A 14,998-nucleotide genomic window follows, 5' to 3' on the forward strand; every position below is an offset into this window, starting at 1 on the left:
CAAACAGAAAACTATGATCAACTACGACCGAACGCAGCGGTGATGTCTGCGCTTTGTGCTTCCAGGACAATAAGCGTCCAGTAGTGTCTTCCCCAGCAGGCCCCATTTCTCTCCTGAACATATTGTTATGGTAATGGCTTTCTGTGAAGGAGTCCATTTTCATCTTTCTACCTCTCTAATCATCCCGTTCCTTTCACCCCCCTCGTCTTCCAAAAAAAAAAATTCGGTCCATCTGTTCAATCAGGCGAGACAGATTCCTCAGCTTAATCCCTCATTTTTCCCCGACTGCTTTCGCCTCCCGAGAGGGCAGCGGAGGAAGCAGAATGAGACGCGATATTACCGAGCAGGTCCGGACCAACCTGTCCCTGTAGGGAGCTCGCGTTTTGTTTCTCCTCAATGGCATCCATCTCAGCTAGTTGCCATCTAGCGCAGTGAGCCACGGTGCTTTTAATTAGAAATGGGCCGAGGTGCTTCATTTGAATATAAATGAACCCACGAGGGAGAATATTTCTCTTCAGCATTTCAACAGTCGCAGCAGGATGGATAGATTTGTATTATTGGGCTCCATTCCCACTCGTTCATGGAAGATTTGTAGGCATTCTTTACATGGTGAAGAGTGATGTGGTGCATTTACACAAGAAATGTACTCATAATCCTTACGATTTCTATTAAACCAAACCTTAAAAAAGCCACTCGGTGTATTTCTTCAGCATTTATCTCTCTGTACAGTAGTTTTATAGTTAATGTAGATTCAGATTTGAAAGGCAGCAGGCATGTGTGTGCATTTAAGCCAGAGGAATTTTATCTTATTGATCGGCTTCACTGTTTATTGTCCTCTTGCCTGCAGCAAAATCTGAGCTGTACTCCCAACTTTGCCGCGTCCTGCTGTTCTGTGGCCGTGTGCGGCATGAATTCAGATTGCAGATGGAGTAATTTTCTTTATTAAAACAATGTGAGTCTGTTTGGCTGCACTCTAAACAGATCCACCAGGTTCTATTACAAAGTAGCTGCTCGAATAAATGACACTCGGGGGCCACAAATCAACCGAATCTGCCTTTTATCAAATCTGTTTTGGCTTTAATTGAGCCCTTCAGGTTTTATTCTCTTACTATAAGTGAAAATTATCTGCTAAAGTAGTAGAATAACTGTTTTCAAACAAACTAACTCTCATTGCTAATGGAACAACCTGCCTCGTTCTTTCTTGTTTCGACATGCAGAGAGGAATTACTGGAACATTTATTGAATAATTAAGTTGGTTTGAAATAAAAACAGGTTGAACTGATCTTACTATGCTGCAAAAAAAAGGCTTTTCTGCACATTTTGGTGCCCCTGAGGGAATCCTTTTAATCTTATAATGCTTTATTACTTCAGTTTCCTTTATTCAGCTTCACTCAGTGTCTGCTCTGTGTCCTGCCACCTTCATATTCTGTGTCTTTACATGCTCATTGGTTCCTATAATGTAATATACTTGTTTCTTTTATTAATGCCCAGGCTATAATAGGAGAATATGACCTGATTATTCATAATGCTGCATAGCTTTGACATTATACAGGTTTAACTGTGTGGGAGTATCTCTGATGCCTCCACATTACAGACAGTTTCTCTTCTCCAAAGAGGAGCAGCTGTTATTAATATGAGACTGTCACTAATAACTATTTTATAATCCATCATTTTTCCAAATTCCTTTTATTTTCTTTCATTGTACCTCCTACGGCGCACACTTCAGAGAACATTAGGAGAGAAATTTATGTTTTTTTAACAGCTGAAGAGCTCATGATTCAGAAAATATCACGTTATGTTTCTTTAAGATATCTTCAGGGTTCAGGATGGAGTTTAAATGAATGTCAACAAAATACTGACATTTTCAATGTAAGTTCCATGCTGCTGACTGAAACCAAACCTACCACTGTTAATATAAAATTAAATATTTTCTGGCTCAGCAGGCCACTCGCTCACAGAGCTTTCAGTTGTTTAAGAAGCAGAATGGGGTGATTCTGACAGCTGACCTTCCAACAGCAACATCTGGATGGTTAGCTGATACGCTACATGTATGGAAATACCCGGATATTTGAATTTCTGGGCACAGATGATTGTTTTTAATTATATTTTCTTTTGTTAAACTAACAGGTGCAGTATCTTTGATTCTAGCTGAAGAGACATGCACTATTATCTCAGTGTGGATCATATCATAAAGTTTGCATGGAGCATAAGTAATCCTGTCAGTCTTGTGATATCCTTACAAGAGTTTGAGCCGTGCGGTCCCAGCAGTGAGCAGGTTATATGACAGTCAGGTTGTCTTTCTACAGTCTGTCTGTAGTCTCTTCTCAGGAAGTGCAGTTTAGTGCAGAAAGAGCGGTATCATTTTAACAATTTAAGGTGCACGTTGGATGTCAAGAACAGACTGTTTCTGCTTCCTGGGTCCCCTTCAACTCATGCTGCCCGAAGCGGCTGCTGAGCTTGGCCCTGGTTTTTAGAAGTCACTTATAGAGAAAAATGTCCTCATAAGACTGATGTTGTGAGGAATTAATTCCCTAAAACTCTGAACACCCACAACAAACATGCTGCTCATGCATTAATTCATCAGAGACATATTATTACTTTAACTCTTGTTACTTTAGCACATTTTGTAAAACATACACAAACACTTCACTTAACAAAACAGACTGGTGCCTGTGTGCCACTTCCTATCTACAAACTAGCCGACAACATGTTGTTGTGGGAGTAACAAATTAAAATTCAGTGTTGGCCTCCTTAACAGCCATTTGTGGTGCTCACCAGCTGTGTTTTTTTGGGTAAACAAATCCCTGAACTTCGTCCATGCACATCAACATTCAGATGCTGTGACACGTTTTCTTCACCTTCTTCAGTAGCGGACCCAAACATCAGCCACAGCAAAGTGATTCTACTTGTGACTTAGCATGAAAGAGGTGCTCTTGTCTCACCTTCCCAGCACTTCATTGTGGGAGAAGTTCATTAGGGTTGTTCTCTTAAAATGTCAGTGCCTTTCATTAACCCTGGAGCCAGCGAGGCCACCATGGTTTTTAATTAGTGCGTGTTTAAAGCATGTTTGCCTTTTTCAAAGGAAGTCGCTGAAAGATACTGACGGCAAAGTGAGGCTGAACAGTCAGATATTAACAGTCAGAAAACTAATTAAAATACGGCTTAATGAGATCAGTGCCAGAGGCGTACAGTAGCTCTCCACAACACTTTTTCATGTCACTGAACTGTAAATTAGTTTTTCTCTGTCAAAGGCAAGAAAATTTAGGATGCAAAGCAGAGACAAAGTCAAATGTAAAACCCTTGTAAGTCCTAAATAACAAATCTCAGTAGACAGAGCAGAAGTGCAGCACATTTCTGCCGTCAAACACATTACTCAGAATAAATGATGAGTCCAAAATAAAAGAGTGGCAGATTAATAATTGATGCATATGGCATTCTAAATGCAGCGGCATACCAAAGAGAAGTGAAGGTGGCTCCAGGGGTCTGAGTTACAAACACTGACAGCAATTTCAGCAAATTCAGGGAAGGCATTTATCAGGACAGTAAACACCTATTGACATGCAAGTTGAAACTTTCTGAAGTCATACGGATCATCTACTATTGCTCCATTATTTGTTCTTCCCCTCTGTCTTCTTAACTTTTCTATCCGACAAAACAAAACCCACCGCAGCTCACATTTCAGCTGTCAGGAAATTCTGGGGAGGAACGCTAACACTTCTTTAGCAGCTCAAATATTTACTTTTGTTTGAAGTGCAGGGAGACAGGAAGGGTGAGATAAAAAGTGGAGCAGAGGTTGACAGAACAGGTGTGAGTTGAATGAATGTCAGAATAAGACACTGTCATCGAAATGGTGCAGCTATACTGTATAGAATATAGAACTATATTGTGATGGTAAAAGATCAATTTAAAACCTAATTTTACCCCCAAATTATCATAATATATGTACTATATATAAGAATCATAACCAGATACTCAACCTTTGCAAAGTAACTGATGTTTTTTATCTTATTTTCCCAACATGTCTGCCCTCTAGACCAACACACTATTTAATTTCATGATGTGATTCAATTTGCTAATTAAAAATACAAATGTTTTATGATGTAATAATGACTTGATAGAGATTTTGTTGGGTTTAGGCACAAGAACTGCTTTGGGAACACTTGGTGGCAGCATCTTTATAGATCAGATGTCACAAAGGACTTCACAGCAAAAGATACAAGAAAGACGAGGCAAATAAAGACACAGTATAAAACTAGAAGGGCACTCAGAGAGCACATCCTCCGCCAAGGTCAGTGCCCTATCTCGCAATTTTTATGATTAAGGAAATGATCTGAAGCTGTGCCAGCTTTTAATGGGCTCTTCCTTTTTGGCCATCAAGTCTCCTGAAATTCAGCCAGGCAGTTTTTGCATAATGAAGCTCACAGACAAACGACAACAAAAAGACATCAACTACAAATCTTGTTATGTGTTTGTATGTCTTCTCATTTGCCAGAACATTTAAAGCGCCTGCCTAATACTGCATAGGTCCCACTTTTTTCCCCTAAAAACAACCCTGACCCGTTGAGACCTTAAGTCCAAAGACCTCTAAGGTGCCTTGCTGCATCAGGCACCAAGATGTCACCAAGATCCTGGACGTTGTGAGGTGAAGTCTTCATGGATTGGGTTGTTTTTCCAGCACATCCCACAGACATTCTATCAAATTCACATCTGGAGAAGTTGGAGGGTACATCAACACCTTGAACTCTTTGTCATGTTCCTCTAACCAGTCTGGATCAAGTTCTGTAGTGTAGCAGGGAGCATCATCCTACTCAAAGAGGCCACTGCAATCAAGTAACACCGCTGCCATCAAGGGCTAAATGTGGTCTGAAGCCATGTTGAGGTAGGTGATATGTTTAAAAGTAGCCTCCTCATTAATGCCAGGACCCAAGGTTTATCAGAAGGGCACTGAACTGTCTCCGCCAGCTTGCCTTCTTTTCATAGCACCCGACCAACATCTCTTCCAGTAATAAAGGACGAACACTCGCACGGTGTAATCAAGATACCGCGATTTATCAGATCAGGCTGTCTTCTACCATTGCCCCATGGTTTACATCTGATGTTCAAACACCTATTGTAAGAAACATGGACATCCTGACCGGTCTGCTGCCAAACAACCTCATATGTAGCAAGCTGTGACGACACCTTTCAGTCTTGCTAGTATTAAAGTTTTCAGTCCGTGTTCTAGTAGCTCGTCTGTGGAATTGGACCGCATTGACCAGCCTTCTCTTGCATATCAATGAGCTTTGGGCGCTCATGATCCTGTCTCGATTCACCGATTGTCCTTCTTTGGACCACTTTTGGTAACCACTACATACTGGGAACACCCCAACACTTCCTGTTTTGAAGATGCTCTGACCCAGTTGTCTAGCTCGTTAAAGTACGGCGGCCCGCGGGCGGGCCGTTTTTTTTATCGGTATACGCTTTTTTTTTTTTAAATAGAAGGACACTGCAAACACGATTATACAAACACTATACACACATAGAAAGCTGAGATTCTCATGAATCCACCGGTATAAACCACTTTCAGATGTGATTACCACAGCGGGTAATATAAACACATTTATCCAACAAACAACAAGTCATGTAAACGTGCACAGCTCACCTGTCGACGCAGTTTGGACGCTCGTTTCTGGTCATAAAAGAAGATAATCCACAAAAACCGGCCAGAACCCAAGCTTAGCCATCCAGAGGAAACAATCCAACATGTCTCGAAATAGGTAAAAAATCCAGAAAACGATCGGCTCCGTGCGCGTGCACGCGGCGCGTGGTGGCGCTGTGCGTTTCATATTCACTGCATCTTTCTATTATAACTTTATCATACACGGTCGAATTCCCTTTGTTCGCGATTCAAAATGGATACTGGAGACTTCTCCTCCGTTTCAAACCGAACTTCAACCAATCAGGTGACTCGTTTCCGCCTACTTCGGCGATTTAGCCAACCATGGCCGAGTCTGACAGATATCGATTACATCACTTGATTGACTTGTTTCTCAGCAAATCACGCCGGAGGAACCGTTAGATTGACAGGCCTGGTAGCCAATGAGCTTGCTGAATGGCTTGACTATAAATCCCGCCTCTGCCAGCGGCTTTATATGATATTTCATTCGTGAGCTCCGGGCTCCACCTGCTGTTTCTCTGTATTCCTCTCAATCTGTGTGTGTGATCGACACTGAAGCCTATCTGAAGTGATTTTTTGAGTTCTTTATGAGTTTTTGGAATGAAAATGAAGTGAAAATTAAGTGAAAATGAATTTATACCATTCTGTAGAGAGTGTGCACAGTGTATAAAGAGTGTATCCAACATTGACAGGGGCGGAGCATATCAGTACAAATACATGTGTGAAACACTCATTTCTTGTAGTATTGCTCTGAAATTTTGACCTGAACTATGTAAGACCCCAGGCTTTTGCAATATTGTGTTTTCAAGCTCTTACAGTGCTGCCACACTGATTTTCAGGTGTTTTATTAGGGAAAAAATGTAGGCGAGAAAAAAATTCATCCTAATTCAGTGTGTGCCAACATGAAATACTCTGTGCCAGTAGCACCTAGAGTAATTCTGACTGCACTGGGTGAAAATTCAGGTTGTCAGCTTTCAAATGAGACCCCAACCATGCATGTACTCCAAACAGTTCAAGAACAGCATTCAATTTACTTTCTGTAAATCTCAGTAGAAATTTCGGGCGGAAATTGCCCAGACCTTAAAGGGCTAGCCATCATTTGCTTCTTGTCAAAGTCACCCTCAGTCATCTTCATGTTGCCCATTTTTCCAGCTTCCATTTCATCAACTTCAAGAATCAACTGTTCACTTGCTGTCTAATATATCTCAGTCCTTGACAGGTGCCACTGTAATGAGATAATCAATGTTATTCAGATCACCTGTCAGTGGTTTTAATGAAGTGGCTGATCGGAGGGTGTAGCTAGAGTCACCACTATCCCAACGTGGTATTCCAGTAACTCATTTGCAGTTTGTGTATAGAGTACGGATGTTGCTGCACACAGATCGCCATAATCACCACAGTTTTAGGGTGGATTCTCAAAATAAGTGGCTCCAATTCAGAATCCAATCAAATGTGAAGTATGGTCACAGTCTCTAATCGTTACTGTTCGTTGGTTATGACAATGAATAATGGACAATGAAGGATTTTGACAGAGAAATAAGATGTCAAGGTGAAGCTGACCTTTGACGTTTCATCATTTCAACCTAATAGAAATTTGTGATGAATGTTGTCATAATTGCTGCATGACTTCTTGAGAGATGTGACCTTTTACTGTCTTCGACCACCAAAGTGTCCCTGATACATCACGCTCACGAGAATGGATCGACAACCTGAAAACATAATTCCTCTGGCCACAGATACTGCAGGCATGGAGGTTTAATAAAAATAACACCACTCTAAGGTCATGAAGTGTATCCACTGTGCCCACAGATTTTTAGTTTACGGGAGAGAGTTGCTGTTTATGGGCCACAGTTAAAGACACAATTTCCTTTAATTCTGAGTATGAAATAAGAAAAATCACAGTAAAACCTGATCTAAAGACTTAAAGAACATAACACTGCAGTGCATCTCTAATGTAGAAAGGTCACTGACCATGCAGGGCTCTGAAAGAGATCAGTAGAATCTCGAAATTAATTCTGTGCTTGATGTTGAGCCAGTGTAAAGAGATCAGAAAGGACAGTAAGTGAAACATCTTTAAAGATCTGGTGATTTGAAGCAGCTCTCTGGCGCATTTGCATTTTTGCTAAGCGGAGTAAAAGAGAAACCACAACAGCAAGAAATAAAAGCATGAAAATCCTCTCCATCTCCAAACACATAAGAGATAATGTGTGTAAAGATGTATTTAAGTCCAACCTGTTGAGCCGATGGCACCAGCTACAGTTGAAGTTGATCTGTGAGGAGATGCAGGCGCTACAGCTGGTGAACTGGAGACAGGCTGCAGAGAAGAAAGGTCAAAAGAGGTCAAACAATTTACACAATCAATAGCCTATTAGACACACAGCCAAGGAAAAGGTCCACACGCCTTATATTGATAAGGCATCCATTCAGAAGCTTCAACTGACTGAGCCAAAAGCAGTTACAATAAATTCTTTTTACTTGGCAAAGGCATCATTTCCACAGCTGTAGAATTGGTGATCTTCGTCTTCGTCAGCTCCACGCGGTGGTACTCGTAGATCGTCCTCCGCCTCACATCTATATTTTGGGGGAGAAAAAAAAGCAGACAGAGTGAGAAGAGCGAAGACACCACCACAAATCTTCCACCCTGAGATAAAAACTGGGACAAGTGGTCCCCGAAGAAAGAGGGAAGAATCAGGTCATATGGGATGCTACCACAGCACTTTATTTCTCCGCTCTCTTTGTGCCCAAAGTGTCAGACCACGACTTGGCAATGGACGGTAGCAATTTCCCCCAGGACCCGATATCAATCAGACACTGTTGAAAGGCTGCCTTCCCAGTCATCTGTAACAGCAAGTCATCAGCCGGGGTAAGATGGAGCGATTGATTAGATACATCATTGACTCTCATTGCATTGTGGCCCCATATAACTCATATGGGCAAGTGTAAAATGGGTTGCTTGCTTATGCTGGCCATGCATCTTCACTGCCATCAGTGGAAATGGAAAGAAAGACCAGGATGAAATATATTATTAGGAAACATCTCAAAGAGTATCACTGAACAACTTAACAGATCTAATAAAAACGCCTCATTGGTGTTAATATGGTGATTATTTTAAACCTTAATTGGATTTTTTTGCAACTTTCTATGCAGGCGTTCCATCACGAAATCTGCAGAATGCATCGTGACATTGGTGAACATATGACATCTTTGATTTGTATTTGCTTGATCAATGAGCTACAAAATTGAAATTCAATACACCCAACTATGTCTGTGTAATGTATGCAGCAAGCAGCTCAGCATGTAATATTTCCAATCAGTAAAACTCTTTTAAGGTTAAAGCAGTGGTTTGACATTTTGGGAAAAAGTGTATTCCTGTAATAGAAAGAGAAGATCGATACCACTCTCATTCCAGTCAATTTAGCTTAGCATAAAGACTGGAAACAGTGTCAAACAGGGAGCCTCACTTGGTCTGACGGTCACAAAATCTGCCTGCTAGCATCTCTAAAGCCGACTGATTTACATGTAAAAACACAGTGCTTAAAAACTTTTGCAAATTTGAGCAAACCATGTAGTTTTATATTTAGCATACAGATATCACTGCTATGAATCCTCTTATGTAACTCATTGAATAAATGTGTTTTCAAACATGTAAAACGCATTTCTGTAATGCTACTTAAAATCCGTTTTTGCATTTCTACAACATTACCACAGCTCTGCAACTCAACACAACATTATCACAGAGTTAATCGTGCTGTGGGCTTGAGCTGCAGTTGAAAGGACATGAGACAGAGAAGGAAAAGAAACCCAAAGAAAGTAGAAAAGAAAGTAGAACAAATAAACACAGGGACCAGTGATGCCTCAGTACACAGTTAAATCTGCTACAGATTTTTACTACATCAGAAATCCTCGTCTCCTATGTGCCCCTTTGGATTAAGTCACTTTGATGACTTTGCTGCTGCCGTAGCTCCACAAAGCTCCTTTAACTTTTACACCAGTTCCTCTCCATTGGAAAAATTACAACAGTTTCTCAGTACGACGTTCCTCTTTGCACTTGGTTGATTGATTTCTGGTCTGGGAACTGTTGACTGCTCCGGCTACAGCGTCCTCATGTGATAGAACGTTGGTACCCTGCAGACCTGCTTGGTTTGATTACACAAAGGACAACTGATCAAAGCAACAAACGTGAGCCAGCTCAGCTCAACCTGAGAATGAGACCACTCTTCCTCTCCCTCGTCTGCTCCCCTGGTGACTGACTTCCTCTTGCCTCTAGCTAAGGGATTATCAGGTGCCTAATGACACGGTGGGGGCCAGAGGAAGGTCAGATCTCCAGCCTGAGGCAGCTGATGTGTGGGCAGACTGTATCGTCCCGCCAACCTCTGGTAGGTGGAAAGAAGCTGCGAATCTGATCAATTATAGACTCAGCCCAGCCACAAAGTAAGTAAACAAAAGTACTTAGCGAAGGCAGATTTGCAGAAGTGCGCCATACAATTACTACAAAAGGGTCAACTTCAAACATCCAGACAAGATGATATAAAGTGTCACTCTTACTTCTTAAAATATAATGTTAAAAAAACACAGTTGAGTGCACTTTTTCTTTGATAAAAACAAAATAAAAGGCAGCAGCTGATTGCTGATTCATCCAAAGCATAAAAAATTGTGATGTCAAGATGCCGAGATAAAAAAAACACATAGAAATAATACCAACATCCTCTCTTCATACAACACTGACTTCTTTAACCTCATGATTACACTCGCTATATTTAACTACAGTGTTTTTTCTTGTGTTTAGATGAATGACAATTTTGCTGAGCATTAATTAGTTATAACTGTATAGTGTAGATAAGTAGCAGCTCCAGTCTTGACATCATCCTGCTGCAAATCAAGACTATTAATCCAGACAGAGACAAAAAGGTACGAAAAGCCTGGAACTCACTGTGACTGGTAATGTATCGTCTCTCACTGGGGAAGTACATTAAAGTGTGGGTCATCACATGTGCTTGTACCCGATCTGTTAATTATAAAGCTTGGCCACGGGACATCCGCAAATCTTCTCTCTCATCTCTTCCTTAACTTGATGGGCTGCAGCCTGATGTGCCTGGAGGCAGTGTAAAATGTTTTATTTGAGCTTTTAAACTGAAGCAGAGCTCCGGCGGGTTAAAAATGTCCCTGTAGTTGCCATGGTTGCCATTGCAGTAATTGGCAGCAGAGACGTTTAGCGGAAACACTTCTTCACCCCACGGCCTGTAGCAGCGATGGTTTAACTGTCAACCGCTTTCATGTCAGGATTATGGCTTAATGTACTTAAGTGAACAACAACTAGAATGTGTTTATTAATGTGGTTTGACAGGGTTGTGAAACATCTGTCCAAATATTTTCCCTTCTTCAAGATGATCTCCTTTAAACAAGACCTGGAGTAGATCAAGGCAGATAAACGACAGGACTTTCGTTTTCACTGTCCTCTAAGCAGCATGTTGTCCAGCCTGTATTTCTACTGTATATTTAGGAACAAAGGGGGGCTTGAGGTGGCATATTAACTGTAACCATATGGAGGAGGGAGCTGCTGTGGCATCCTGCATTGTTCACGAAAACTGCTGATTCTGTCTTTTTCTAAAGGTTAGTCCCTACCCATCTGTGAATTCTTCCCCATTAAAAGGCCCTTCTCTATCATTATGGACGACCTCTGATCGTTTGTAAAGCATCTTTTGCTTTCTCCACAGATGTCTTCCCGTACAGCTCATGAAGCACTTCAGGCCCGTTGGACTGACAGGTGCAGGATGCAAATAATGCCCTTTTCCTCAGGCATGGGCACGGACTGGCAAATATCATCCGTACGTTATACAGCGAGATAACAAAGTCTTGTTTGTTTCAGTTAAATCAAGAGTTTGATGTCATTTAGTTTGTTGATGTGACTTTGTTTTCCTGCGTTACAGTAGGCTACCACCATTAGCATTTGTAGCTAGCTAGAACAGGAACCTATCAGAGTTTAAGCTAATGCTAGCAGCTCTGTCCTGCTCCTCATTATCTTTTGGAACGTTTAAAACTCCAGCTCACGTTATGTAGGAAAGTACTGTGTTGTTAATGGAACAATGGAGGTTTGTTAGATTAGCCTACAAAGTAAATTTAAAGTTGTTGGAGATGATAGAGAGGGGAGGACTGCTACCTGGTGTTCAAGAAATGTCTGATGTTGATACTCCCAAACAGAAGTGTCCTCTCTGAGTTTTATAAGATGCACCTGCACAAGTGGACCTCGTGTGCCCCTGCTGTCTTAGGAAATGTCTTTATGCATTTTGATGGCAATAATAATATTACTAGATGAGATACTTGCTTCCTTGCTTGTCCTTCTAATCTTGAAGAATACAATGCTTCAATAAACAATATCCTATACTGATGGTACAAAGTCTGACGAAGGTGTGTTTGTCAGTTAGTTTATGTGTACGTGATTCATGGCTTTGTGCAGTTTTCTTGTCTTCAGACTGTCAGAACAGGTGAGTTGTCATACATACTTTGGTGAGGCAATGGCATCAATTGTGGATGTACATTATTAAGACACCTACTAAGTCCTGATAGAGCCGGCAAGTTCCTACAGTGAAAAACACTCTAATATTGTTGTAAGATCTATAGAAATTTTGAAAAAAAAAAAATCATGCTATACAATGCTATCAGTCATCTTAATTTATTGTGTTTTATCTGTCTTTTGACAAACTAATCAAACTGAAACTCAGAGTGTCTATAACCACAGTTGTACTGTATGTTGTTCCTATGCTGGATGCTGGAATGTCACCACACAGTAACTGTCTCTGTCTCTGGTTATCATATCTATACTTCATGTTTTCAGTATCACAGTTATTGTCAATAATGAAATAACTCAACACCATTTTTTGTGCAATTAATTAGCTAACCTGTGAGGTTGTGTCATTGCCGCTTCAGCGGTTTGGTAGGAAAGTTGCTTTTGTCTCAGCCTGAAATAAAGGTTATGTCACACAGAAACAAAAAGCTTTATTTGGTATAATGTGATATACAAACGAGGACAAGGCCAGCATTACTGTATTTTAGCTGTTTGCATCTAAAGAGTTTCAGTTTCAGCTGTTTGATCTCTCCCTAAAAACAGCTCTAGGCATATTTAGTGTTGTGGTTTCTTTAGTGGCACCGTCAGAGTCAGATGGAATATCAGAGCAGAGAAGCGTCTGCCATAAAGACGACAACACACACTCCTCAGAGACATCATTCATGTTCAACACGACACCTCTGTCTCAATCTGCTTCCATTCAAGATTTCATCACTCTGCAACCAAGCAGATGCACACACTGGTTTCATCATGCTGTGTCAGAGGCATCAAAGACAGCTTGGTTTATGAAGTCTAGGAGGACTGCACGAACAGGTTCGATATTCAGATTTCTCAGTGGCAACCACAGCCTTCTGGTACAAGATGTTATATAAAAGGCTTTCAGATAAAACACAAAATAAAGTCCAAGTCAGAAACTCTGACCATGCCAAGGGACTGGTGTTTCTAGGATGTGTTTTACTCTGACCAAACTTACAAAACAATCATTATCACTGCATACTGCATAGAAAATAAAGATGCTGAGTGAAGGATGAAAAAAACCTTGAAATATTAACTTTGACAAATAAAGACTATCCAAGTTTCACACATGTAATCAAACCGGAGTTTAAATTACTGAATAAATCGCGTTTGACAACTCATTATTGCGGCAGACTTTGAATCAGAGCCCATGAGAGCTAACAAACAGTCTGAGTCTGGGTAAGATGGTTTGAAGTGCCCCCGATCTGATTGCATTTGCTTTAAATTTAATGGGCCTAAATTGCAGTGACTCAAAGGCAAATGAGAGAAGCAAATCTGGAGCTGTGCCCACTGCCCTCTGAGAGAGATGGGGGCACCGCTGGATAAGAGGTGTTGACAGTCGGAGCTAAAGCAAAACAGACACACTGAAATTGGAACAGTTTTAAGTGTACAAAAAAAGCCCATGAATCACTTTTTAATACAGTGATCCTTGGACTTACTTGTACTTCAAATGCACTGACTGGAATACCTGAAATCTGAACCTTCACAAAGCTCCACCCTCTTTTAATTATGGCTGCAAATGATCAACTACAATCTTTTTCATTGGCTGAAATGTAAAGTGTTGCTAGCTGACTTTATTAACTAACGTTTCCCAGCTGAATGGATTTTAAATAAGAACGACATGAGAGGATCTTACATTCGAACATTTCTACAGTTCAGATATTTAACTGTTAGCTGTGGGGCTACATTCATACCCAGAGAGTTTGCATGCCATCTTGGTTGTTGTTCACACCTTCCTCCTCACCAAAAATGCGATTTCTTCTGCAAAAATCAATACTATGCAACCCAGTGGCTTCCTGGATCATTAAAGAGCAAATATTACACACTTTTAAAAGTCCATAATTTTATTTTGGAGGTTCACTACAATATGTTTGCAGACTTTAATGCTTGAAAAACTTATTATTTATCTCATATTGATGGAGCACATCTTCTCACACTCTATCTGAAACGTTTCATTTTATCTCCTGTCTCTTAAGAGCCCCATTAAAAAAAGCTTTAATTGTTCAGCTGCATTTAGTGCTAGTTACATAGCATAAACCTGGATCTTTGAATATATGTTTTTAGCTCAACTGGGAGTGGCTCCAAGGTGGACATAATGGCAGACTGTGAGGAAGTTGCTCATTCTTTGTTTTAGCCACTAGGCTAGCATTATGCAAATGTGTTACATGGTGATGTGGATAAGTAACAGGTAAGGAGAAGTGTTTTCTTTTTGGTGCTTTTTGGGGGTTTTTTGGGAGGGAGCTTTGTAAGTTTGCAGATCAATTATGTGTGCAAAAAATCCAAACAACACACTGTACGGAAGGAAAAAAAACAAAAACTGAATATGGGCTCTTTAAAGGTACTCTGAAAATGAACACATGAATTTATAGCTGCAAATATGGTACTGTACTAAAATAGTGGGGCTGAAGCTGCATATCCCAGTGAGCATGGAAATAAAGAGCAGCATTGTGGTTATATTAAAGGGTACAGACAGTTTAAAGAATGAAAACGTAATTAAAATCATATTTTTCCTGATAGAACTCTGTTTGGATGCCTACTGCAGAAAGACATACTAGGACAGGCATTATTGAGGTTAATTAATGCTTTGTATTTAGTACTTTTAGTTTGTTTTTTGACAAGACAAAGGCTTTGAGGAATGCAAATGCAGACGTATGAAGTGTTCTAAAACAAATGAGGAGCAGTAAAGCCACTAATGTTTCCTTGAAATTGCAACATCTTGTCTTCCTCAATTCCGGCACGCCATCCATTTTTAAACTTTTGCTATT

The 14,998-nt window shown here is 40.5% G+C and overlaps 1 protein-coding gene across 1 annotated transcript in view; it reads right to left on the reverse strand.

Moving 5' to 3' along the window:
• plxdc2b (plexin domain containing 2b) overlaps positions 1-14,998 on the reverse strand; it is a 116,513-nt gene that overhangs the window by 24,091 nt on the left and 77,424 nt on the right. Inside the window, exons 8-9 of the mRNA XM_022208282.2 lie at positions 8,132-8,227; positions 7,889-7,970 (exon numbers count right to left, since the gene is read on the reverse strand). Of these exons, the coding sequence (XP_022063974.1) occupies positions 7,889-7,970; positions 8,132-8,227 (178 nt within the window). The remainder of the gene's footprint in view (positions 1-7,888; positions 7,971-8,131; positions 8,228-14,998) is intronic.

The sequence above is a fragment of the Acanthochromis polyacanthus genome, chromosome 20 (genome assembly GCF_021347895.1).
Source record: "Acanthochromis polyacanthus isolate Apoly-LR-REF ecotype Palm Island chromosome 20, KAUST_Apoly_ChrSc, whole genome shotgun sequence".
In the NCBI taxonomy this organism is placed as follows: Eukaryota; Metazoa; Chordata; class Actinopteri; family Pomacentridae; genus Acanthochromis; species Acanthochromis polyacanthus.